Raw genomic sequence first — 25,495 nt, 5'->3', positions numbered from 1 at the left:
GCGTCAACTTGAAAAGAAACGCGCATCGGGTTTGTTCATTTCGTTCATTTCATCTCGAATCGAACTCGAGAACAATCGACGTCGACTCGCGAGCTGAACTTGGCGTGGCGTGAGTACCCGGACATCCCGTCGCGCGATCCGCGGCGCGAGGCGCGGGTGCGGGCGCTATCAGTCGCCATCTTAGCGGCCGCGATCGGTTCATTCGTTCATTCTCCGTGTCCTCGGGGCTCCCGTCGTATGTTCGGCGCGACTGTGCGCAGCGTCGAGCGTCGTCACGGTAGGCAGCTAGCCCCCCGTCGTCGATAGTCAGCGCGGCGCACCGGGAAGCGAGCGGAGCTTGCCAGCGGCGGCGGCGAGCGGCGACGACGGTTTGCCGGTGCACGGACGGCCGGCGGCGCGGCGCGACGTGACGCGACGCGACGCGACGACGACGGGAGGAGAGCCAGAGCGGGTCATCGGCGACGGCGGCGGCGGTGAAGCGGCAGCGCGCCGAAGGTGGGCGGCGGTACCTAGCGTCGAGAGCGTTCCTCGTTCCTCGTTCTTCTCCTGGCCTCGACCTCGGCCCCGGTTTTAAAGCACAGCTCCGACTCCAGCTCCGGCTCGAGGCTCGAGCCTAATCTGCCATCAGTCCTGTCACCCGATCGCCGCTCGCTTCGAGACTCGCGCGAGAACCCGTGACGTAGCCGTAGCGCGTGACAACTCGGCTGTGTGGCGTGAGGTGCGGAAGCTCGGAGGCCTCCGTCGAGCTTCCCGAACGTCGGAAGCTGAATAAAGGAAAAAAGAGAGACAGAGAGAGAGAGAGAGGACATTTCTCGCGACAGCTGCGACTGGCGATCGTCTTTGGGGGCACGGGAAGATGAGCTGCCAACGTAACGCCGGCAAGATTACGGTACCGGACGATCTGCGGGACGTCCTGCTGGAGTTCACCATCAGCTACCTGCTGGAACAGCCCGGCGACATCATCGACTACGCCGTGGACTTTTTCACGCGGCTACGCGACGCACGGCGTACGCAGCTGATCCAGACGGACGGCCAGACCTGCTCGTCCACGCCGGACGAGTCTGTCGATGAGGGTGAGTCTCGGGAGAGCAAGATCTTTCTCTCTCTCTCTCTTTCTCCCTTTCCTTCTTCCTATCTCTGTCTCTTTCTTCTTCTATCCCTGTATTCCCTGTCTCCGTCTCGTGACATTTCAGGGGCGCAATTCTGTCAATGATGCTTATCTACAGCTAACCCAATCGAAAGGTCTAAAAACGAGATGGATAAATCCATGATTAAGGTCCATTTTAAATGCAGCTTTGTGATCAAAACGAATTCTCCGAATGATGACCTTATTATATTTTTTAAGCGGAAGACCTTTCATTTTTAATTCTCTGTACGAGGAAAAATTGATTCTGGCAATCTATCAAAAGGTCTAAAGTGAAAGGGATGTCTTATGTATTACCGTCGGTACTGCGATTTACAAAGAAAGAAATAAGAAGCAATGTCGACCAAGTTGATTCCTCAAAATCTCTTTATTTCACTAACAACAGCATCCCATTAGCTTTTCTTAATTAAGTTAATAAATTAAGAGAAGATAATTAGCAGGACTAAAAAAAATTTGTCCGATAACAAGACGTGACCATCATCTCGGAGAAATTACGTGAGAAATAACGACAGATTATTCTCTATATCTCTCTATCCGAATTATCGGAAAGAATCAGACATTGTTTGCGCAGGCATAGAGAGTGACCGACAGCTCGGTTAACTCATCGTGATTAGTGTCACGCACGACGTTAGTACTTAGAGTCAAGCTAGAGCTGGTCGAGAGCCGCTCGAATCGATATCGGTTGTAAGTTGTAAGTTATTCTATCAACGTCACACGTGACTCGTCGCTGTAGTTTCGATTCTCACTTTCCTTCCGCAGGTGAATCGGGGGCGGAGGAGTAGGCGGAGAGTCGAGAGAGGAAAGATCGTGATTCCGGGGTATAATACCGTATCTATATACCGTAATGTCAGTAATTTACTAATGGCGCGATGGACAGCGACGAATAATAATTTAATAACACCGAACGATCCGTCATTTATTGCGTTCTACGCCGTATTCTCTCCCTCTCTCTCGTTTTTTCTTCATTGATAAATTTAACAATACCAGATAATCACCCGGTGAACGGGGGTCGGTCGAATCGGTCGATTGTCTGGATTTTTCTACCAATATTAATTCCGCCGTTAGTTAAAGCGATTCTCCCTTGCCTCGGATCCGGAATCGTAACGTCGCAAATGATGCAATATGGGCAGTTATCTGGAATTAGCGCTGAACGATATTGGTGGGTTTGGTTTCCAAACAAATCGCGCACGTAATGCGAAATGTATAGGATGTCTGAACAAACGTTGGGGTGTTCCACTGAGAAATGCACGGCGCGACATCAATACGCTTCTGTTCGAACGCAATTTTAAGTCGGCGTCGAATTCGATGAAACTTAAGACGTCCTTCTCCTCTTCCTTTCCTTTTCTTCTGCGATAACCGATATCCGTTCTTTTGCGAAAAACAATACCGCGCTTCCTATACCTCCTTTTTCCCAGGCTAACTCAATTTTCGATTCTTTCTTGTCTGATCAAGAAGGAAATCTCTTAAATCTCTTGTGGCAGAGACTCGCCATGGAAAGATAAATATTTTTAGGGTATTATTGGATCTCCCTTGCTGTCGAACGCGAAAAGAAAGTATCCCTGATCCCTGCCTTAGTCACACGAAATACCTATATTTTTTTTTCTAAAATTGCACGGATTATCAAATTTTATCCCCCGACTATTACGTCTCGACGTCTTTCGACGAACTCCGCCTCGGGGAAACGAAAATAGACGTTCGAGCTAATACCTCTTCTTCTTCATCAACATGTAACTTTTTCCTTTTTCTACTTTTTCCAATTGTCTTTCTTATTGCCGCATACAGATTCCTTCGCGAGTTGCCTCATCGCGAGCCTTGCGGTTCGTCGTGATACCGCGTATTACGCCGGGATCCACGGGATCCGCAGGAAACTAATAAATTATTCCGGACTCATTCTAAACTTTCGCGTCTTTCATCATTCGCCAAACGCTGTCCGTTTCCCCGTCTCGCTCGGCCTCGCGGCAATCGATCGGGATCCCTCCGGAAATTCTCTCACGTGGTTTTCCGCGCTGTCCGTCACCCTTTCCCTCCACCTCTCCACCCCGGGATGAAAGCCCGGACTTTGGACCCCTGTCGTCGCCTGGAGCGAGGGGAGAGGGTGCCGCGCTTCGGCCTTGTCGGAGATGCGCGTCCGCGTACGCGGCGCGGAGAACCTGGTAGGAGAAAACGCGCGCGGAGCGGAACGCTCCGTCGGCGTCGTTTCAAGTTCCAAGTTTCACCGAAAGTCCGAACAAACGCCGCGTCAGCTTGACTCGGCTAACTCGGCTTTGTTACTTTTCGAGACCTGCGCGCGATTTGGGAAATCGAACCCGATCGCTCTCGCTCGAGCCCAGTTGCGCCAACGCGGTCCAGTCCGGTCTGGTCAGGCGCTGTCGCGAGGCGAGATTCTCGGATGCGCGGTGCTTTCGACAGTTTCTCGTCCAAGCGCTTAGCCGGCACAGCGACCGCGATCTCGTCCCGTCGGCGTCGGCGTCGGCGTCGTTCCCGTTCCGTGCGGCGCGATCGCACACGTGTCCCGATCCCGGTCGCGATTCCTTATTCTCGCGAAGACACGAGCGAGGACCGGCGCGGATCTCGTAGGTGTAATTCGCGGCGCGCACTCTTTTCCCAAGTCAAAGTCGTGGTTGAAAGCCTCTTCGGAGACACCATCACCTCGATTCGTTCGATTCTTCAGCTTACTCGCGACCGTTAGGTAAAACGCTCGTAGGACCTGACACGTAGAGGGGAAGATAAACGTCAAGGATATTTATGATCGTGTTATTCCACACGCGGATGTTCGTTTCGAAGTTATTTACCGCGCGCCACGTTCATTTCGTACCACGTCGGAATTTCTTTCCCCTCACGTAGTATCGTGATAAATTCGTGTCTGTGAATCTGCTTGTAAGCAGGTACAGGATATCGCTTACGATATACTTGTCTCGTGTCAAGTGTGCGTGAACGTGCTGCCAAGAAGGACGAACGTGTCTCTCTTGTGCACGTCTCTTCCTTTTCTCCCGCGGGCCAAATGTCGCTCATCTCCGTCATCGAGCCAGTGGATGACAAAGGTGCGAAAGAACGAAACCCCACAGACCCTCCGTTGTCCGAACTAAATGATTAAATATGAGGCGAACTTTGGGATAATTATGTAAATGACAAAAAGAACTTTTACGACACTGAAAACGTTATTGCTTCTGGAGGAAATAATAGAGATGCGCAAATTTATATTCGTTTGGAAAATATGAGTCTTTTAACACGCCGCATAAAGTTGCACCGTTTTTCAAGAGATATGTTCACTTAAAGCCGCGAAAGAAAAAGAGATCGTTAATTGTCAAAAGAATTTTTAAGAGACGAACTGTTATTAATTTTTCAATTTTCAAGATAAATTTTCCTGGAAGTAAAGAGATTTATCCTTATCTTTTTTGTAAAATTATTATTCTGTTACCAGTAATTACAAAGAATCGTGTGTTGCACGCCAACAACGGGAAAATACGTCGTAATCGGGAAGGAAAACGGCAAAATACAATTTTTACCTTATAAGGAAATTCGTGTCTCTTGAATAAGAAAGATAGCATGGTATCGCGCTCAATATATCCGCACTCGACGTATACGGAGTGTTTCAAGACGAAAGGTCAACACTTGAGAAAGATGTCGACAGTATGTCATTGCAGAAAAAAAAGTTTCGACGAGATTTCCACCAGAAATTGCGAAGAGATCGAAGATGAAACTTTCGCGAGCTTCTGTCGCGTAAACTTTAAGTTAAGGGATACTTTACTTCTCTGCCACACCATTCAAAATGCTAATGTCGTAACTCCGAAAATCGCCGTCTATTCCTTCTTCCTTCGTTGCCTGGAGACCGGATTTCGCTATAGTTAACGACTGAACGAGCCAAGTAGATTTTTGCATTTGCATAATTGAACGATAGGCTATTATTTTACGCGACTGCTTTTGCAATCCACGTCGAAGACTCGTTTCTCGAAAACAATCATCCAATTACGTAAATGTCCAACGACGTGGTAAACACGCATACATAATTTTCGTTTACAATAAAACACGGGCCTTTGTTTTATTATTGTTCACGACAGTTGTGCATTTCTAGATGCAAATCGCAGTCAACCAAATTAAAAATCATTCGCATTGAATGGTACTTGGAAGTATCAACTTTTCCTCTTGCTGCTTCTTCTAATTAATAAGAATCAGAGTAAGCTGCGCCCGGCTGCGCCATTCTTTGCCCACTTTAATTATATCTCGTTTTATATTTTATCAAATACGCGACGTTTAACCAGTTTAATTGATTTTTGTATTTTATTATATTTTCTTAGTTTAATCGAAACGTCTCTTTCGTATTTCAGAGCCACCAGTCGGTCGGTTTGCTTCCAGAAGGAAGAGCGTTTTCGCGGAGACTTACAATCCCGAGGATGACGAGGAGGATGACGGCTTCAAGGTACACATCATCTCTGTTATTGTTACTGTTCTACAAACTGTCACGCACGTTCCCGATAACGAGACCACGCGAATGACGCCATCGTTTGCCGAGGTCTCGCGTCTGTATCTTTATCCAAAAAGAAGAGAAAAAATGGCCTGGACGACTGAGAAAAGAAGAGTCAAGCTGATTGAATAAATTACATGCCGATGCTACGATAAATTCTATCGATGCAATCGCGCTAATGATCGTTCGCGTAATGATGCTCCATTGACTTAATGCTGCTCGAACAACGGCAGATTTGTCCGTCACAAAACGCCGTTTCTGGTCTCGACACGTCGCATCTCGCCGTCGCTTTTAGACCTTCTGTCATCAGATGTCGCAATGGATATTTTTTTCCAGCGTCGAAGCCTTCGGAAGCGTGCGTTTTTTACGCTCGTCACGTCCGAATTGGCGAAAACCGATACGTCGATTGTAGCTGCGTAAATAATCGCCGAGACCGCAAAAAATGCCGAAGCGCGTCGCATCGAGACGTGATAAATTCTGTACGCGTGAATATAAAAGTGACGAAATTTCGACACGAGAACAACCAACGGATAAGGTCAAAATTTCCTCGAAGATAAAAATATCGGAATCGATCGTTCACTTTTGGCGCGATGCTAATCGAAGACCATTACGCGCTCTTACGTGTTTCGTTAATTATTTCCGTAGAGCTACGGGCGATTCTAAAATCGGTCGGCCCCCGAAGACGTGGCGCGAAGTAATCGCGCACGTAAAGAACAGGTTTATATAACATTCCGCACTATAGTACATTTGCACGTATATTCGTTATCGTCGGTATTTTTCGCTTCGACGAGGATTCGAGCGACGGTGACCAACGGCTCCGTCTTCGATACAGGAGCAGTTTAGGTCGTTTTTTTGGTGATGGCAGAAAATAGAGTCTCTCTCTCGTTACGAAATGTCGTTATACGCCGCGCATGTATATGTGTGTATATACACACACGCGGTACATAATGTATATATCACAGTCTATTAAAGCATAGCTGGCGCGCAGTCTCTCTCCCTCTCTCTTTCTCTTTCTCTCTCCCGCGACCTGCTGCCGCGCGAGTGACGAAACGCGGACGAAGAGTTACTTTGCTCGGCGATGCGAGGTCGGCGATGTACCTTTGTGACGTCAGGCCTCGTGTTCGATAACCTGGCACGGAATGATTTACATGTATGTATGCATCATCGTCGTGTGTACGTATCGTACATACGCGCACGTGAATGAGAGAGAAAGGAACGTGCGCGGTGTATGTGTGTGTACATATGTATCTGTGGGGTAGTAAGGGGGTTTTGCGAAGGGTCGCCGGCGATGGGGTCGGGTTCGACGAGAAAGAGAGAGCATTTTCACAAAGACAGCCCTGGTGAATCCGATTATCGTCACCCCGTGGTGGCCGGTTACACGAAGAGGAAAATCGGCTATCTCTCTCTCTCTCCCCTTATAGGCCAGGCCAACCGACCGACCGACCATGTTTTCTCTCCGCGTGCTACGGCTAGGACAATAGCAGAGAAAACTGGGACACTCGCGATTTTTAGAAAGGCCAAGACAAGACTACTTCGACGTGCGGACCTTCTTTAAGCGTTTTACGATAAAAGGGTGCATCGGGTCCGCGCGTTCTTCTTCTTCTTTAACGGTGAATTCCTCGGCCAATTTGGAGTCGATTTTTCCTCGGCGAAGATGCCGAGGTGCTTAAAAGAAAAGGGCTTTTCGCGAATAAAACCTCAGGACACCGAATAGATAAAAAAAATCTCAACTAATTTCTTTGGTTAATAATTAAAATTATTATAATTAAAATTTTAACTTCAGACTTGGGGAGAATTAAAAAGAGATACAAGAACACTGAAGAGTTGGAGAGATAGAAAAATCAATTTTAAATATTGGCACTGAAAGTTTTGTCGTTAAAATGTAATACGCGCGAGAAACGGGACACCGTTCGTGCTCGGCGATGGAAAGAATATGCGCCGAATACGCGGCGAAATAACAGTTTTGCTGGTGGCAAACGGTTGACCCTCGACGAAGTTCTAATCGTATACGATACACGCGCCCCGGCCGCACAATGGCGCGGCAGATGGGACACATCGGTAATGGGAACGAGGAGTAACGGTTCCCTGCGAAATTGATCGTTTCTGTGTGCAACAATTGGAAACGATAACGAAACAAAAGAACCCGCCGCTCGCTTCGCTTGTGGAGAGACCGATTACCGCGTGTGCACTTGCCGCAAGCGAGGAAGTACGGCTGGCCACAATATAACGGCGCAAGTCGCTATCCAACGTGCGAACCAAGTTTTAAAGACGAATAATTTTTAATACCAGAGGCGCGAGCTTTTACGGGTGTAAACGAATAATGTAATGTGATATTAACCGCAGCTTCAGCGAGGGCTTTTTTGAAGAATGAAACTTTTTAACTCGAAGATTACAGTGATTATGCGCCTCGTTCCAGATGCTTTTAGACATTAAAGATTCTACATAAATATTAAACATCTTGTATTTTATCGTAAAGAAAAATACATATCAAAGGCTTTGTTACATAATTTTTATACAACTCGTGACGTTTTAGTTATTAATACGTTCGCCAAGAATCCGAATTTTATTGCAAAAATGTAATATAACTTGATAATTCTTAAAATCTAATAAACGATGCGCTTTATCGCTGAAATAATTGTGGGAGATGTCAAAGTTCACCGTATCAAGTCTAGCATAAAGGGCAATATCTCAAGTTGTATAGTCAAACTATCGAATTTGCTCGTCGTAACATTTAAAGAGGATTGCACTCTCACAAAAGACTTTATTGCACAGTTTCCAGAAGTCAAAAATTCAATAATAACCCAGAAGGAACAAGCAATGAACATTGAACATTTTTAAATAGTCGATATAGTAAATGACAGTCAATAAATAAATAACTTTAAATGTTTAATATATATTTAAAGATAATAATTATTATTTATGAATAAACGATGTTTTAATGCTGTTTAATAAATAAAAAATGAATGAAACATTGTACGTTTTGCACAATTTTTGCTTATTCAGATTCGAACTGCGTTAAATCTCTTTCTAATTATTCGTCAAGGGAGAAAACTTTCTCGCGGAGACAACGCCTCGAAGAGGTGATGTCTCATTATATAATTCATTATATTAGTACTTTAACAGTGCTAGATTTAGAATTTCGTCTAAGCTGCATTTTATCTAAGCTTTATTTTGTCTTCATACAGCTCATTGATTTCAGATGGTCCATCCAAAGAGCGACGAGCAGCGACAAAGGCTCAGCGAGAGCGTCAAGAACATACTCCTGTTTCGCGCTCTAGACGAAGTAAGTTAAACCGAGTTAAACATAGTGTGTTCATCAGCCGTGATCGCAAATAGGCATACCTAGGTGTAACAGCGACTTGGTATATACCCGCGCCAGTTGGGCGAAATACCAAGAAATCCACGAATAATCTCTTATTAGGAGCAATCGGTTTTGTCAACAAGACGATTTGCATAATTGACGTATAATTGTTTCTCTCATTAGTTATTGGTTGGTGTATTCAAGTATAAATTACTGGCCATTATTTGACTATTAGATAATATTGAGCATTATAAAAAATACTTAATTTTTTAATAGATTCCATTTTAATTTATTCAAATTTTTAATCTTTATTTGATGCACAGCACAATTACATATATTGAATTATGTAACATCGCAAATTGAGAACCGACGAAAACAGAATGTTAGTCTAAAAATTCTCGCTTGGCAAAAATCGATTTCGCGTTAGTCAAGAATCAATTATATTAAAAGGAAATATGTAATGATGAGACGCCCTCGTACACGTATATAAACATATTTATGTACGTAGAAGCACGTACATACATCGATTATCATCGCGATATTAACGTGACTCCCCCCTGCCTGCGTACTACAATTTTAAAGCCGATATTTAAAATCTCGGACGATAATATCGTGCTAAAACGTATTTATACGTGTATAATAAAATTATTTTTGCAGGAACAAATGGCGGACGTACTGGACGCAATGTTCGAAAAAACCGTTCAACCGGGAGACTTTATTATCCGTCAGGGGGATGACGGCGACAACTTTTATGTGATCGAGAGGTAATACTTTTTCTTTATATATTACAGTTAACGTATCGATAGGCTTCTCCCTTCAGCGGGAAGCTCCAGTGAACCAAGAGGTGATGCACACAGTCGATCAGTGCTTTTACTCAGAGCTGAAAATATTCGAACAATAATGTTTAGTAATCTAATTATTTGATTGATTATTTTGTCAGAATTGGAAATCATTCAGACAAGAACATGAATGTATAATTACCTTACAATTTTCTATCTTCAATTTATTTTCAATAGCCTCTGTCGCATTTCGTGTTTCAGAGGAAAATTCGAAGTATACGTCAAAGATCCCACGACGAATACAGATAATCATATTCACACTTACGATAATCGCGGTGCTTTCGGAGAATTGGCCCTTCTGTACAATATGCCCAGAGCAGCCACTGTCAAAGGTATCACGTCTGGCACACTCTGGGCCATGGACAGGCAAACCTTCCGACGTATTCTTCTTAAATCCGCGTACAAGAAACGTAAAATGTATGAGAACCTTATTAATAGAGTGCCGATGTTGAAGTCTCTGGAGGTAAATATTATGTAGTTATTTATATAATTATTTTTCCAAGAGATTTATAGAATATATTTGTGTTTTTTTAAAGTTTAAATAGCTCTTGAGTTTGTATTTTAAGATTAAATATAATTACTGCGTATCTTGTTTATTAAAGCTATTCTTTTTCTGTAATTAAAAAAAATATTCAAGTACAAAGAAAATTACTCTTTAAAATATCAGCTCTTACAAGATTTAAATTGTAAAATATATTAAATTGAAAAATCTTCCAGGCTTACGAGCGGATGAATTTAGCGGATGCCCTTGTACCGAAACAGTATTCCGATGGCGAACAGATAATTAGGCAGGGCGACACCGCAGATGGAATGTACTTCGTCGAGGATGGCGTCGTCAGGATCACCAGACTCGGCGAGCACGGCCGTGAAATTGAGGTGCATTTATTTATATTATACATTAATCCGATTCCCCGGGAAACGATCCGATTACGCTGGCGACGAGGGCCAAGAAAATTCTCTCCTTACTTAACTCGGCCACCTTTAATATCCTGCAGATTAATCGTGTTCCGGCTGGCGGTTATTTAGGCGAGCTGGCACTCGTGACGCATAAACCACGCGCTGCTTCGGCCTACGCTGTGGGAAACATCAAACTGGCGTGTAAGTATATTTCATTACTGCCTACGATTCCTAAATTGATAGGTAATCAATAACTTTGCGCCGAGTAATTGCGGATATCGATATTCACCGCGGTAATCGGGCTTGTTAAATGACAGAAGATGGTTGTGATGTGATATCTTTCTCTGCGCATTTAAATCTATTTTGAAATTTTTTGTCTACAAGATGTCACATTTTAATGAATTCACAAAAATGACAATTCTGTATGTCTAAAGTAATTATTTTATTTATTCAAACGGTCATTTCTTACACACAGTTCTGGACGTTGAAGCTTTTGAACGTTTGCTCGGCCCGTGTATGGAACTTATGAAACGTAATATCGACGATTATGAAGAACAACTAGTGAAAATTTTCGGCAGCAAAACCAACATCTCTGACATTCGATGAACTGTTTCTGGACAAAGCTACGTCGCCATGCGCTGTACTAAAGGATGCGACACTTTCGTACAGCACGTAATGTATAACGAGCACAAAAGAACTTGTACCACCTATTTCTGAATCTCATCCCGCGTGTTTCGGGTATCATCTCGGAATCAACAACTGTTTCATATGACTGTTCACTTAGACGTATACCTATTAAGATTCGTCGATAATAGTTACCAAGTTTATACTTACGGCACACATTGAACAAAGCTATAGGCTGCTCGATTATGTGCGCGTGTATGACGTAACGAGACGGTATTAATGACTATTCTCTAAGACTGTATTGGATCAAAAAGAGAGTATTAGTGCATTCTGTCGCTCGCGCTCGATCGTTTGTGAAATGAATATCTTTTATTTATTATTGCTCCAGTAAAAGATTGGAATATAATATTTTGAAGTCTAGAACCCACATGGACATTATACTATTTAACTTATCCCCGGAATGATTCATTATCAAGTTTATCTCAATGTATTCAATCTATATGCTCACAAAATTCGTGTATACTCTCGTGCATTATCCATTTTTAAACAAATCAGCGGCTACATTTATAAGACATAGTAGGAGTATAGAATATTCGAAATTGAATGCTCTTCTAACGTTACTTTCTGGCAAAAGATATATTACAAGAGAAATGACTATATTAGTAATTGAATATTGACACAAATCTCTTGCAAGGTTTCTACGAAATAGAGCGCATATTTCGGATCAGATCCTAATTCGGATCAGCAAATTTGAAATGCCTCTCTAGCCGACTGTACCTATCATATGTGGATTTTTTTCACTAATTGTCTATAGCGATAAGGGATAGCGAAAATATAGACGATAGGGGAAAAAATCCACATATGATAAATACAGTCAGCTAAAGAGGCATTTCAAATTTGCTGATCCGAAATATGCACTTTACCCTACCTAATATGCATATCATTCTTTCGAAGATAATGAAAGTAACATTGCCATTTTTAATGAGAAAGAACTGTACAATATTCTTTGATACATCCATTTAACAATGTAATATCTTGATAAAATATCAGGTCAGACAATCAAGATTTTGTGTATTATTCGCGGCGAGTAATAAATACGCACTTTGCGAATAAATATGCACATATACATACACAAAGAGGTATTACACGTAACGCGCACATAGTGGTAAAATAATTTTTTAATTTATAATGTTATTTTAATTTTATTTTATTTATAAATAGACACTCGACTCTTATGTATGAATTACTTTTTTATGTATACTAAGATATCTTTCATGTTAAAAACAATTCATTCACAGAAGTTATCGTAGCTATGTATATAATAGATTTTTACTTGAAAAAATCAATTATTTTCTAGTAAGCAAAAAATAAATTTAGATAAAAGATTTTATACATGTTCCTTATTATAATAGAAATCAATAAACGTCAGAGTCGTACAAACGCATTCTATTTCGGATATAGAGTACTCCAAAAATGCAAGTCATAGAAAGTCCAGAACTAAAGGAGCCTTAAAATTGACTTAAATGCGCGGATATAATGACGCTAAACGAATATGTATGCATTGCGCGTGTACATGTACAAAGTAATATAAAAGAACACATATATAGAAACATGCATACATAAATGCGAAATGAGAGAAGAAAGGGGCGTGACACTTTTTAATTACTTTGAACTTGCATGTATCAGATTAGGTAAAAACGGTAAATTTTATCGTAAAAAGGTAACCGCGCGTTTAAGCCAACGTTAAATTCAAGTGTGTCTTGCCGATAAATAATGGTAACTCGAGGATCGATTACGAGAATCCGTCAACTTATTTTTATTACAGTACGGGACACGTTACGTGTATGATGATATACGTCTATCATCGTGATAAAAGTCCAGTCGAAAACCGATTCGATTATAGTAATGGACAGGTGCGAATGCTAGTCACTTTTTATGACCGTGTTCTTGTCACATTGTCTTCTGGCAATTACATTGGTCACGAAAAAAGAAAAGATACTTTTTAATACGGTGAACTGTATTTACCACGTAACTGAAACTCGCGATGAAGCGGCAGGGCTTTTTAAATAATATCACAATCGTGTGAGGGAGAAGAGGGAGACTCCTATGAAAGTGAAATAGAGAGAGAATAATATAGGAATTGTTAATAACTGTTGTAGTATCAATTATTCTTCACGTGCGACACTGATGTCTTGCATGGCCTTTAACTTTTTTTTCCATGCAAAGCTCATTCTCTTATAAACAGCTTAACCAAATCTCTTGAAATTTTTCAAATAAATAGTTGAATAAATCAAATTAATATTTCAACGATCTAAAAGTAATTCGCATTTTAAAACGTTAACAGTTGAAAAGCAGTTTGTGACATAGTATCAGTATCTTTAGTCTTCCACTGTATCTCCAGGCTGTGATATTATTTTCGACTGAGTATTTCATTCCTTTCTTGTAATCTCTCATAAGAGAAAATCGTAAAAAAATGTTGTAATCGTTATCGAATTTGCGAGGCATCAAACTGATGGATTTGTTTTAAATGATTCAACCAACGTATCTCTTATATACATATGTAAGTGCAACAGAGATTTTAATGGATTAACAAAAGTGACTTGATCATTGTTGGACACGAGAAACTCTACACGTATAAAAGAAAAGAAAAGAAAAGAAAAAGAGCTAATTCGCATACTGAGTAAACTCGATACGCATAAGTACTTACTTGTGTTAGATTACATTCGCTAAATTAAGTGTGAAGTATTGAAGTTAGAATCTGTCCAATTCGCATTGCTGTATGTATCTATCATGAGACTTATCTTATGTGTTGCGTGTTGTGGTTTATGAGTGTGGATGTGTTTGCATGTGTGTATGTGACGATCGAGCCAGTAATTTGTTAATTTATGTTGCTACTATTGATAGTTTACACTCTCCAATAGTTGTATAATTCATGTTATCGTCATTAAAGGTAATGCAATACACCGAAATATGTCCTACGGATAAATATTGTAATAGCAGTATGCCTTATTGTGCCACTGGATCTTCGTCTTTCTGCTTTCAAAGGGAGAAAGATTTATGAAATATCGAAGATACAGATTTCGTCGTACATCCGCGATCTACACTGCTGGATAAAACGATTCGACACTTTAGTAAATTTTTATAAATGCCTTCATAAGTCAATAACATTAGCGAATTAAAAATTTCATATGAACGGCAAGACATTGACAAGGATTATATAAGATAACTAAGAAAAGATTTACTTAAAGAATGATTCAGAATAACTTCTTTATTAATACAGAAAAAAAGTATTGAATTTTATTTTTATCTACAATATTTTTCCAAGAATGTATCTTGTAATTTATAGTCCAATTTAAAATTCCGTTATTTCCCTTTTAGCTAGAAATTGATTGCAAATTTTATTTATTAAAATATTATTTAATATTAACATTTTTATTTGTCATATAATGCTATTTGATATAAAATCGTGCCCCAGGAACTTTCACGGTGTTTTATCATTATGTCCAGCAATGTATTATGTATTCACATGCTATATCCAGCGATGGGCGTTCGATTCTCTTTCTCTCGCAAGTTTTCAAGCAATTCTGCTAGCCTAAAGTTTCGAATGATTTTGAATATTATATGGAAATCATTAATTTTATTGAATTTTCAACATCTGAAGAACTTGCTAGTGTTTTAGAAAATCATTAAAATCCTTCAAATTCTTAAATAAAGACGTCGAAAATCTTGGAATTTTTAAAAGATAATTTGACAGAACGATAGAAATTTAATATTATGTATCAATATTTGAACGAATACATTTATTGAAGCTATTATGAATTATTGCGATTAGTTAATTATCATGACTACATTACATGGAAAATAATTTTAATTATTTTCTTAATGTAGATTTATCTTAAAAATTTTTAATAAACACAAATGTTTCAAGATAAAACTTGAGGAGGCTTTTAAAATGATCTTTCGTCACTAGTCTTTCAAGAACTTTTTATTTCAGATAATATTCGAAATAATTCAAAACTTTTGTCGTAATGATTTAAAGCACTTGTTTAAATCCATCACTAAAGCTACATCGCAATTCTAGTCCTGAGTGACATGCGACATAGAGAAGTGTTTCCGACCAAATAGCATGTATCGAATCAGAGAGTTGATGAATTGACGGCGGTAATAATATCCGTAACGGCTAATAATGTGCCAGTAATACTTAGTTTTCTCATTTGACTTGTGTTTTTCCTTGTGCAACGATATTCCTGTTTTTTTTTTTTTGTTTTAATTTATCAAACGTAGCGCGTTAGTAGCTGTTATGTATGATTAGCAATGTGTCATTGTGCATGTAACAATGCACTTTGCATCGGACCAATTTCAAGGAGCAATTGAGCTTGCGACTATCTTTTCTTCCTTTTGCTCGTATTCCTTCGTACCGTAACAGCGTATTCTTCGCCGATGTAAAAACCCATTGTATGGAATTTCAAAATATCATGCGTACCTATACTAATAACTTTACTGCCCCTGCCGGTGAGCCATGGTGATTTAAATATTATTTCCACGCGCGTGCACCGTGACCGTAAAATATATTTATACAAAGTTGGAGCCCTGTACATGGCTCAACAAATATCTGCGAAAAGTAAATTTTCAAGTAATTCTCAAATCCCCATATTAATGCAATTAAGGAAAGCAATACGAGTCTCAAACTCGATTGCGTGCTGACAATCGTCCGGTGTCATCATACAAGAACGCTTGTATCATTAAAACTATCTTGATACTTTCTACCGTTATTTCTTCTTTTAGAAATCTCTATTAGCATTTAAACATCGACACTTTCTTCGTTCTTAATCCACACTGTACTTGTCTCTTCATACTTAGATGCTGATAATATTAATGTTTCGCCACGAAAAAAGAAAGAGATTATGCTTTTAAATTCCTTTGACAGCGACAGCATGTAAGTTAGCGCGTCGCGGATGCTTATGTGCAATTAGAGTAAAATGAAAGAGAAGAGTACACTTCCTATTTGCGGTTATATATGAACAATCGGGCAAAAATTGGGACGTTCGAGGGCCCAGAAGTATGTACGTCTCTCTCTTTGCGTGTTCCCGTTGTGTCCCATTTTCCATTATGTCTTCGAACCAAAGCATTATAAAGAGGAACCTCTCTGATTGTACTGTGAATGTTGAATAAATTTAGAATATATAATTAGCCTTAAAATGTGTCTGTGTACACGTTGCTTGAAGCGTATTATATATATATATATATATAGCGGATAACATCAGAATGGTTCTCCTTGTGTTCCATTAGTAATATAAGTCTTTTAGCGAATTTCTCGAATGAGTTTTAACGTGCCGTTTAAAGCGAACCGCGTCAAAGCTTTACTGCAAAGTGTATTTTTTATTTTGTAATTCGTTCGACGACGTATCCGCCTGGTGTGTCAAAATTCTTTGTAAAACGACAAAATGAGAAAAGAGACACGCACTTAGATACGTAACCGTTCTTTAAGAACAATCGGTATATCCGTATACATATCGCTTATTTTATATTTTAATAAGACTTCGCAAAGTTTCTTTTAAACGCGCGTATATAGACCCATTATTATTGTCCAGTCCGTACCCTATATGTTTGATAATATTGTTTGGAGTGCGGCCCTCCTCCCCTGTACATTTAATAGATTTTATACACATATGCGCATACGTAGAAACGCGTTTCTAGCTATAACAAACTGTTGTAAATTACAAGATAGTACGTACTTAACGCCCCTTCGTTTCGCAATGTGTTATAGTATTGTATAACGAAATATGCGCGTATATATGTATATATGTATGTGTGCATATATATGTGCATATACCTATAGTATATTGTACACAATTGTTAGATATATATATAGCATATATATCTAAAGTGTATAATACATATACACGTTAGGTATGCATGCAAATATACGAATATATATATATAAAATATCAGTATATATGTCGACACTCGTTTCCAGCTGGTCTGATCGGGTATCATTCTAATAATTATAATGCGTTGATCTGGCAGCGATATGATTCGAAGTAATCTAGAACCGAATGCGCAATCGCACGATCCGATTTATTGTACGATACAATGCAGATGTATGTCTATATATAATTTGTTAATAATATGTATCGAGAAGTAAATAGATTTTACTAAAGATTCTGTATGCTGAGCAGCAGGTTTATCTACGTACAATAGATAGATGTAAACTGAGGTAATATCGATAATTGAAGGACGAGGGTAAATTGAACGAGTATTTTGTGCTTTGTAATATAAATTTGTAAGACGCGCGATCACATGTCGTCCAGTCTCTTTTTCTCTTTCCGATCCGATAATACAAAAATTTATTTATACAAAGAAAACGAATCTCGCCGCAAGCGCTCACACAGACTTGTAATATTTATAACAATATTATGCTTACATTATATGGGCCAAGATAGAGCAATCGAATAATCGATAACTGAACATTAGAAAGTTCGCCTTTGTATGCCTGTACCTCAGCGATGCTTAGCAGCTAATTATGTTTCTTATTCAATTGTATTGTGTATTATTTGTGATTGTTATATTCGACGATTCGGATCAAATCACAATGTCTTCAGACATATTTTTATCTAACATACTCGTTAGAACTAAAAAGATTCGAATCTTATTAAAAAATTATTCTAATTTGAACGATTATTAATTATCATACCAAGTTTTTTCTTATTGAATATTTTATAATTAAATTTCTTTTCCAAGTGTTTCTGCTCGATGCAAAAGTGGGGAACAGATTTCTAGCGACATATCTATATTTGTTCAACAACACGTATCAGTATCGAGATTCACAGCTATACCGAGAAACTGGAATTAATCGAATGAGCTTGTCCATGCATACCGCTGATGTAATTATCATTATAATCATCTTCTCGTACAGGATGTCGCAGAAAAGTTGGATGCTGTTTTAAAGGTTGTGCTTATCGAAACGAGAGGAGAGCAACTCGCATAAACCGGATCTCCCAATAAGTTGAGAGAGTTATGTTATAGTCTTTGCGTCTCTACAGTCATCGTCATTGCAGTTCGCTATGTATCAACTTTTACCATCACAACATTCCCTTTAAACAGCTTCCAAATCCTTTCCGCGATACTCGACTCGACAGTGTACGCGTCTCGTCGCGCGTAAGCTGAGCTCTCGGACGTTCATGTGCGTATTTTCGCGATGGAGCCTAAGCGCGGTTGTAAACCAAATAAGTCAAGTCTCAGATGCATACAATGGAAAATAAATATTTGGTGTGTCTCCCTTTATGCTTGATCAGCCAACATTTCGTACACGCTTGTCACAGCGTCACTGCCCGAGATTTAAGTAGCAGCATTTGATATATCCCCCGTGTAACACCGTGTCTCACAGTCGTCGTGGTTTCATATATCTCGGCACGAAGAATTCTATAGAAGGATGTATATTCAGTTCACCAGGAAACTTCTCGTGTCCCATTCGCGAAGCTTCGCCTCCTGCTCTCGTACACATTCGGTGATTCTGCAAAACATTGTCCGGGTGATCCTATTTTTTTGGCAAACGCCTCGGTACGTTGTACAATCTTATGTGAAATAACCGGATGCGAGTTTGTATTCGAGCAGCGAGCAACAATATACACTTGGTATACTATAAATAAATAACATAATAAAAAGTGAGAATATAATAAATGAATGGACCTGTACAGAAGTCTATTATATCTATTTATTATTATTGGTAACTCACACGTGTTTATGCACTTACAATTTTCGTCGTTACGCAAATAATCTGTTTTAAATTAAATGAAATACGAAGATAAATACTTTGCGTATTATGAGAATTGTTAACACTCCTCTTGTAATTTAAATCCCAGAATTAAATTCCAGAATTAAATAATAAAGTCAATCATATAGATTGGAATTTGTAAGTAATATTGCTATTTATCTGAACAGTGTTAGAAAACAAAAATGTAACATGTAAATCTTTTTAGCCTTATAACAGTTTTTATTGTATTCTAAACTTGCTTCATTACGGCATTATGCCCAAATAGTTATAAATGACAGATTTGCTCTGTTTTATGATACATCCAATTTCTTTCCTTGATTGAAATGATACAAGTATAACAGACTTTATTTGGGATTGATGTAGTTTCGGATTTATTCTTCCTGTTCTACCATATAGATTGAAACAATCATTAAAAAAAATATTCTTTATTCACACTGTAAGCGATCTGTTTACTTTACAAAATATATTCATCAACGATGTGTTCTGATGTTCTCTCATAAAATTTTTTTGTTGGCATTATTATTAAATTAATAATAGCTAACATCATATTTTATTATCTTTGAGGAGCTTCACGAAGGATCATGTCAGGTCTTTTATGTACAATTAATTCTATGAAAGCTAACGATATTAATAACGACCAACCAATTTGTTCTTGACAAACAGGACTTTGTGCGTTGTACATGTTTCTCAATTCTGTTCCTATTAACACTTTTGGTTCCTTTGTTTTTATCGGTTCGTTGCTTTCCTGCAATAGCTTTTGCACCATATACTGTGTAGAAATACCCTCGTTGTCTATTATAAGTCCATAGATTTTTCGCAATACACGCTGCCGAAGTATAAAGATGTTGTTTGCCACAAATACTGTGGTGTCTGAAAGATTTGTAACAAAATTTTTATATTAGATTTTTCTTCCCCATGCAACGTGTAACAAAAATATCAGCACTAGAAATCAACATGATAAAAGTGTATATCTTTCGAATTGAATCATGGGTGTAGCTAAAAATCTTTACATTTATTTTAGACTGATTGATTCCTTAAACTGTTAGTAAACATATATTTTCGAAACAATTAATGTAAATTAGGGAAGAGAAAATTATATTTCTTATTCGTGAATCAATTTTTATCTCCATTCATAAAGAAAAAAAAAAGAAATAATTCTAATTGATAATTATTCTAATTGATAAATTTTTGTCGTTGAGAAACACTAATAAAGCATAATTTTCATACCATTAAATTTATTATCCAACATTGTCAGATACGACAGAATGATAGCGCCTATTATAGATTGTTGTACAAAATTTTGATAAAAGTGGCGGTTTTGTATACGGCCCACGTCACCACCGGTCTCTTGCATTATATACCGATCAGCCTTCGGTAATTTTTTGGCAATTGGTATTGTCTAAATAAAAAGAAAGAGTTGTGATAACAAAATATCCTACAATTGGCGATCTCTAAACAACAGGCTTATTTTATGAAGTAAACAAAAAACTTCTTAATGCTTCAATACTTACCTCTTGAAGTAAAGTATGAATATTTTCTTTTGGCCCTTTTCGTGGAAAAGATTTATAACTCCACTGTAATACTTCGCAATCGCGATTTAATAATGACCAACTTATCAAGTTATGTCCTACGTATATCCCTAACACTGTATCGACATCCTGTAACATATAAATGGAATTGATCTAGAATGTATGGAGACAAGGGAGGAAACTATCAATTAATATTTTTCTCATATAATTCTTTAATTAGAAAATTAAGGAGAACTTGATATCTCGTACCCTTTGACTAGTATCAGTATTTTGTGGTGTTACAACCAAGCCTGACGTAATCTTCTTAGGAGGCTTTTTCTTACCACATATAATTGACTTATAAAAATTATACACGCATTTGTTATTCATACTCTGTACTTTTAATAAATCGTCCAACGATTCAAACGGTCCATTATTTGCACGGTGCAATTCTAATTTCTCTGCACGCTTCTTAGTAATGGAATATCTTTGAAAAAATAATTTTAACAGTAATAAATGCACGATTGAAAATTTCTAATACACGAAAAGAAAAATATAATTAACTCACTGTGCTAGATCTTTCATGCTTTTGCTATTTATTACTTGGAGTATTTTCTCCTTATCTTCTGAAGAGAGAAGGTTTATATCAAAAGTGTCAGTGCACATGTTGTTTACTTTAAAAATAAATGCGCTCAGTGTCTGATGCTTGTAGATCTGTAAAGAGAGGATAAAAAAGAAATAAGACAGAGAATATCAAATTCTCTGAAAAAGAAAAATTGAAATGTTTTAAAGAAAAGTTATAAAACCCAAAAATATAAATTTATAAAGTTTGCATGAGATACTATCATAAAATAATTATATATTTTTTATTAAAAAATTATTAATCTCTGTAATTGCAAAGAACATACAAAATCTTACCTGCGCTCTTTGGTTTTTAATAACTGTATTAAAAAATCTCGTCAACATCATGTTCCACATTTTATCGTAAAATTATTGACACAAAATGTAATACAATTGATTATTAATCATCTCATTATTATACGTTCAACTGACGTCTTCAATATGCACCAATATATATAATTAGCTCTATAAATGTGTTCGACGTAAATTTAATTTTTATGTGCAAGCAATACAAATAAATACCCACATGTAAGTACTGAAAAATATGCTCTGCTTTGTAGCTAGGTTATATTGCGCTTTTTGCACCTAAAATGGAATAAATAGACGTTACTGACGTTAGAGAGAGAAAGAGAAAAGATGGAAAGTACGGAAAGTGCAGCTACAAAACAGAACTATCGATCTAACCTAACCTGACGTGATGAAGGAAACTCTATGCACTTTACACGTTCAAAATAACACTGTATTATGTATTATATACAACTTTGAACGGAAAAAGCTGAGAAGAAACGTAAAAAGTACATTCGAAACATCTTTCTTAACTTTCTGTGCTTAAAATAAAATAAAAATATATAAATATCAAAGAAAAAGAGGATAAAAAGTACAGAAAGATCAGAGATCAGCTGATCAGCTTGTAAAGAGTGGTAAAGAGCAAGTCAAGTTGGTCCAAGTGAGAGAATTTTGCCGTCTTGGATTGGCGATACTGGACTCAGCTGACTAACCGAAAATTCAAATTCCATTTCCAAGTTTCACGGGAGGTAACCTGCTTGCGGATTTCGTAGTTTTGCTTTCGTTTTCTCTCACGAAAATAATAATCATGCAACAGAATTCAGTCAGACGTAGATCGTCCAGTAATCCCGTAAGGATATCCATGATCGAACGGGAAGATAAGAGCTCGACAGGAGCTCGAACGGATCAACGGAAGACACAGACATTGAAACCGAAGGGAATCTCGACTGGTGAGGTCTCTCATATTCCCAGGGCTCGTTTTCGGAGCTCTTCCAGCGACCGAGCGGGATCGCTCGGCAGAAAATCGTACTTGAAAGTAACAGGTAAAGTATAACATGTAAAGGCATACTCAAGACTTCTATCTTTTCTAATTACTTGATATTATGAGCCAGCACAGGATAGAAACGTGTCTTCAATAAGACAAACATTTAATTTAATTTATTTTATTCGAGATCGTTCCGACTTCTTTTTAAATTATGTTCAACTTATGTGTATGTATTGTGTGTGTGTAGGCAAAACTCCGCTACGGCAACCAACAACTCCAATCACCCCGGTGAAAGTCGCCACTAAGCATGCTATCCCAGGTACAGTGCTTACAGCAAGTTCTAGCAAACATCATTCGTCGTTATCAATCGGTCGATCACCGTCCGGCGACCGTGCTAGCACCATAGGAGCTAAGGGCCCCAGAAAGGACACAAGACCCCTAGCGGATAAGGTTTATCAGATGGACCTATTAAAAGAGATCGATAAGTTCTTTGAGATAAATCAGTGCTCGACGATGTTAAACAGCAACGGGAGTTTGAAACCAATTACATTGAAGATGTTCGTGGAGGTCTCTGGCTTTCTATTGAAGTACTTCGACGTCAAGCATACTCTCACGATGGCAAATTACATAGATGAATTACCAAAATGCGCAAAGAAGTTACACTATCCTGGCGTGATGAACAAATCATGGCTTAAGACTGCCAACGCAATGCATTCGTGGCCCTATGTTCTCGGTTGGATCGGCTGGTTGGTGGAAGCATACAAAGTGAGAGAGCTCGCATTGAACAGATACCAACTGGAAACTTTGCCGTTCATAGGAACGGAGCAGCAGGCTCAGAGTTGTAGCATGGAGTTTCAAACATTGTTGGAATGTTATAGAGTTTGGAATGACGAGGAAAAAGCCCACGAGGAGGTAGAACTATTGAACCGATATCTGCAGAACGTTTTAGTTCAACAAGGCATTACTGACTGCGATCTAGCTCAGGCACATAAAGAATTGGAAGAAGAAGAAGTGAAGTTGCAGATCCATGAGGAAGAGTCACAAGAACTCGATAAAAAAATTGAATATTTACAACAGAAATTAGCGTCTTTGCGCGCCAAGGAATCTAAACAATTAAACGATATTAAAAGCATGGAGGATTGTATAAGCAAGCTTTCCGCTGAGACAAATCAGTTAAATACTGAACGTGAAGTTTTAAATGAGCAAATTCGAATAGGAAATAAACAATATGAAGAATTATTCTCAATCGTGAAGAATCAACCCATGTCTAAGATTGAAAAGGAAAATATCATTAAAAAATGCACGGAGATTCAAAACTACATACACCAATTTGACGAGCATTTGAAAGATTACCAAAAGGAATCGTACAGTTTAGATATCAAATTCGCGTCTTTCAATAATAATCTCAATATGGCAATATTGGCGTATAATAAGGAGGTCTTTATGCTTATCGACAATGATGTTGGTCTGAATTTCGATGACGTAAAGCTCCCGGAAAAAGAATTGTTGAAACCGGAGATGATGGATATAATGGAAGAAAAGGCTTCTTTAATAAGAACATTCAAAGAGACATTGATGAAGCAATGCAACGAGATAGAGTCTCTTATTCAATTCGAAACCATGAAATTGGAGAAACTCCAAGAAGAAATTAAATCTTTGCCGGATGAAAACAAATTGAAAGAAGATATATCTCACATTAATGAACTGAAGGCAGGTGCGAAGAAGGAGAAAGCCAAACTTATAAAACAGATAGAAGACTTGAAAAACGAAATTAAAGCAATGGAAGATATGATGCCAGATTTACAAGCGGAAGACTTCGAAATAGAAGAGGCACAAGACAAATTAGATGCAGTTATAAGAAGAAAGATGTTTCTAAAGCAAGCTGCCAAACGGTTTTTCGAAGAATTTTATAAAACTGTCGGCGAGCATAGAAAAGAGCTTTATAATATTGCAACAAAAGTTAGAACGCTATAGAAATACATCTCTGCACAAATATTTTTATCATGATATATGTCCTGATATTCCTTCGCCACATTACCCCATATTATTTGTATTGTATAATCTATTACACACTATATTGTATATTATACGGTTTCAGTAAAATGTTGTCGCATCTTATTAAAATATAATATGTACAAAAATGTTTATTTCAAATAAAGAGTTTTATAAATATGTTTTTATCGCAGAATTCTCGTGCGTGTCATTTATATACAAATAAAATAGATACATATTCTCTCGTCTCGTATCTTTTTCATTTTTCCTTTTTTTTTTACAAAATGATGCAAATTCTAGTATGTAAAATATTTTTATTCTATTAGCTCTATATGTCATGACAATATGCAACTCGCAATTTCTTTTTTTTTTTTTCATTCTTTAAGATAAGTTTTAACATCATCTGATAAGTTACATAGTTGAAGCATACGTCCCTTAACTTCACAATGTACATGATACATTAATAGTTAATGAATAACAAAAAGAGATATTATAACGAACACTATATATACTACATACAAGACGTTACGTTCGAATAAAATATTCGCCATTCGGGAATCAATTGTATTTTTCAATAACGTTTCGTTTTTTAAATATCATGAATTGATTTTCTATTAAGGAGTACCTTTTAATTAGCTTTCTGTATAATTTCACTTGAAACTTCGACAATGTTTATATTAAAAGAGTTGAAATAAGTTGTCCAAAATATAACAGATACATGCCTGCACGAAATCGTTCCAATAAAATCATTGGAATGTGAATTACATATTAATATGATCTATATCATAACTATTTACTACAAGTATTATGCTTTTCGATGATCGATGATCGATGATCAAATTATGATCATATCTGATATTTTAAAAGTCACTCCTCAACTATGAATTTTAAGCTGTAGCTAGGTCCCGACTGCCATTTTTATCTTACTTTAATATGTACATATAAAACATAGTAATCAGTGTATAATGTTGATTAAAATGCAACGGGATATCTAATACAATTGGTTTTAAAAAATTTGCAATGCTTTCTAGTCTGTAAAAAAAAATAATAAGTCTTTAAATAA

At 38.1% G+C, this 25,495-nt stretch overlaps 3 protein-coding genes across 6 annotated transcripts; 2 read left to right on the top strand and 1 right to left on the bottom strand.

The window, feature by feature from the left end:
- The first annotated feature begins 172 nt into the window (after positions 1-172).
- On the top strand, positions 173-18,551 carry Pka-r2 (cAMP-dependent protein kinase type II regulatory subunit). 2 transcript variants are annotated; one of them, XM_071791193.1, is made up of 8 exons: positions 173-1,073; positions 5,470-5,561; positions 8,806-8,889; positions 9,565-9,671; positions 9,948-10,209; positions 10,464-10,622; positions 10,742-10,844; positions 11,119-18,551. In XM_071791193.1, exons 1-8 carry the CDS (start codon positions 857-859, stop codon positions 11,247-11,249), a joined length of 1,155 nt encoding a protein of 384 aa, XP_071647294.1. In that variant the 5' UTR covers positions 173-856; the 3' UTR covers positions 11,250-18,551. The 2 variants fall into 2 exon arrangements, with proteins under 2 accessions (XP_071647294.1, XP_071647376.1); XM_071791275.1 differs by lacking the exon at positions 173-1,073 and adding an exon at positions 3,557-4,185.
- An 899-nt stretch (positions 18,552-19,450) lies between these two features.
- LOC139820815 (transcription elongation factor, mitochondrial) lies at positions 19,451-21,708 on the bottom strand. Its single transcript, XM_071791399.1, has 6 exons — positions 21,468-21,708; positions 21,118-21,263; positions 20,820-21,036; positions 20,553-20,699; positions 20,269-20,440; positions 19,451-19,911 (listed from the first exon to the last, which is right to left on the bottom strand). Exons 1-6 carry the CDS (start codon positions 21,525-21,527, stop codon positions 19,595-19,597), a joined length of 1,059 nt encoding a protein of 352 aa, XP_071647500.1. The 5' UTR covers positions 21,528-21,708; the 3' UTR covers positions 19,451-19,594.
- Positions 21,709-22,120: 412 nt separating this feature from the next.
- Positions 22,121-24,710, top strand: Ndc80 (kinetochore protein Ndc80). Of its 3 annotated transcripts, none has more exons than XM_071790092.1 (3): positions 22,121-22,204; positions 22,273-22,498; positions 22,688-24,710. In XM_071790092.1, exons 2-3 carry the CDS (start codon positions 22,318-22,320, stop codon positions 24,412-24,414), a joined length of 1,908 nt encoding a protein of 635 aa, XP_071646193.1. In that variant the 5' UTR covers positions 22,121-22,204; positions 22,273-22,317; the 3' UTR covers positions 24,415-24,710. The 3 variants fall into 3 exon arrangements, with proteins under 3 accessions (XP_071646193.1, XP_071646036.1, XP_071646107.1); XM_071790006.1 differs by having other exon boundaries at positions 22,127-22,204; positions 22,284-22,498; XM_071789935.1 differs by having other exon boundaries at positions 22,125-22,498.
- The last annotated feature ends 785 nt before the right edge of the window (positions 24,711-25,495 follow it).

Source organism: Temnothorax longispinosus, chromosome 1 (assembly GCF_030848805.1).
Source record: "Temnothorax longispinosus isolate EJ_2023e chromosome 1, Tlon_JGU_v1, whole genome shotgun sequence".
Taxonomy (NCBI): Eukaryota; Metazoa; Arthropoda; class Insecta; order Hymenoptera; family Formicidae; genus Temnothorax; species Temnothorax longispinosus.
This window is presented reverse-complemented; position numbering and strand designations above follow the sequence as displayed.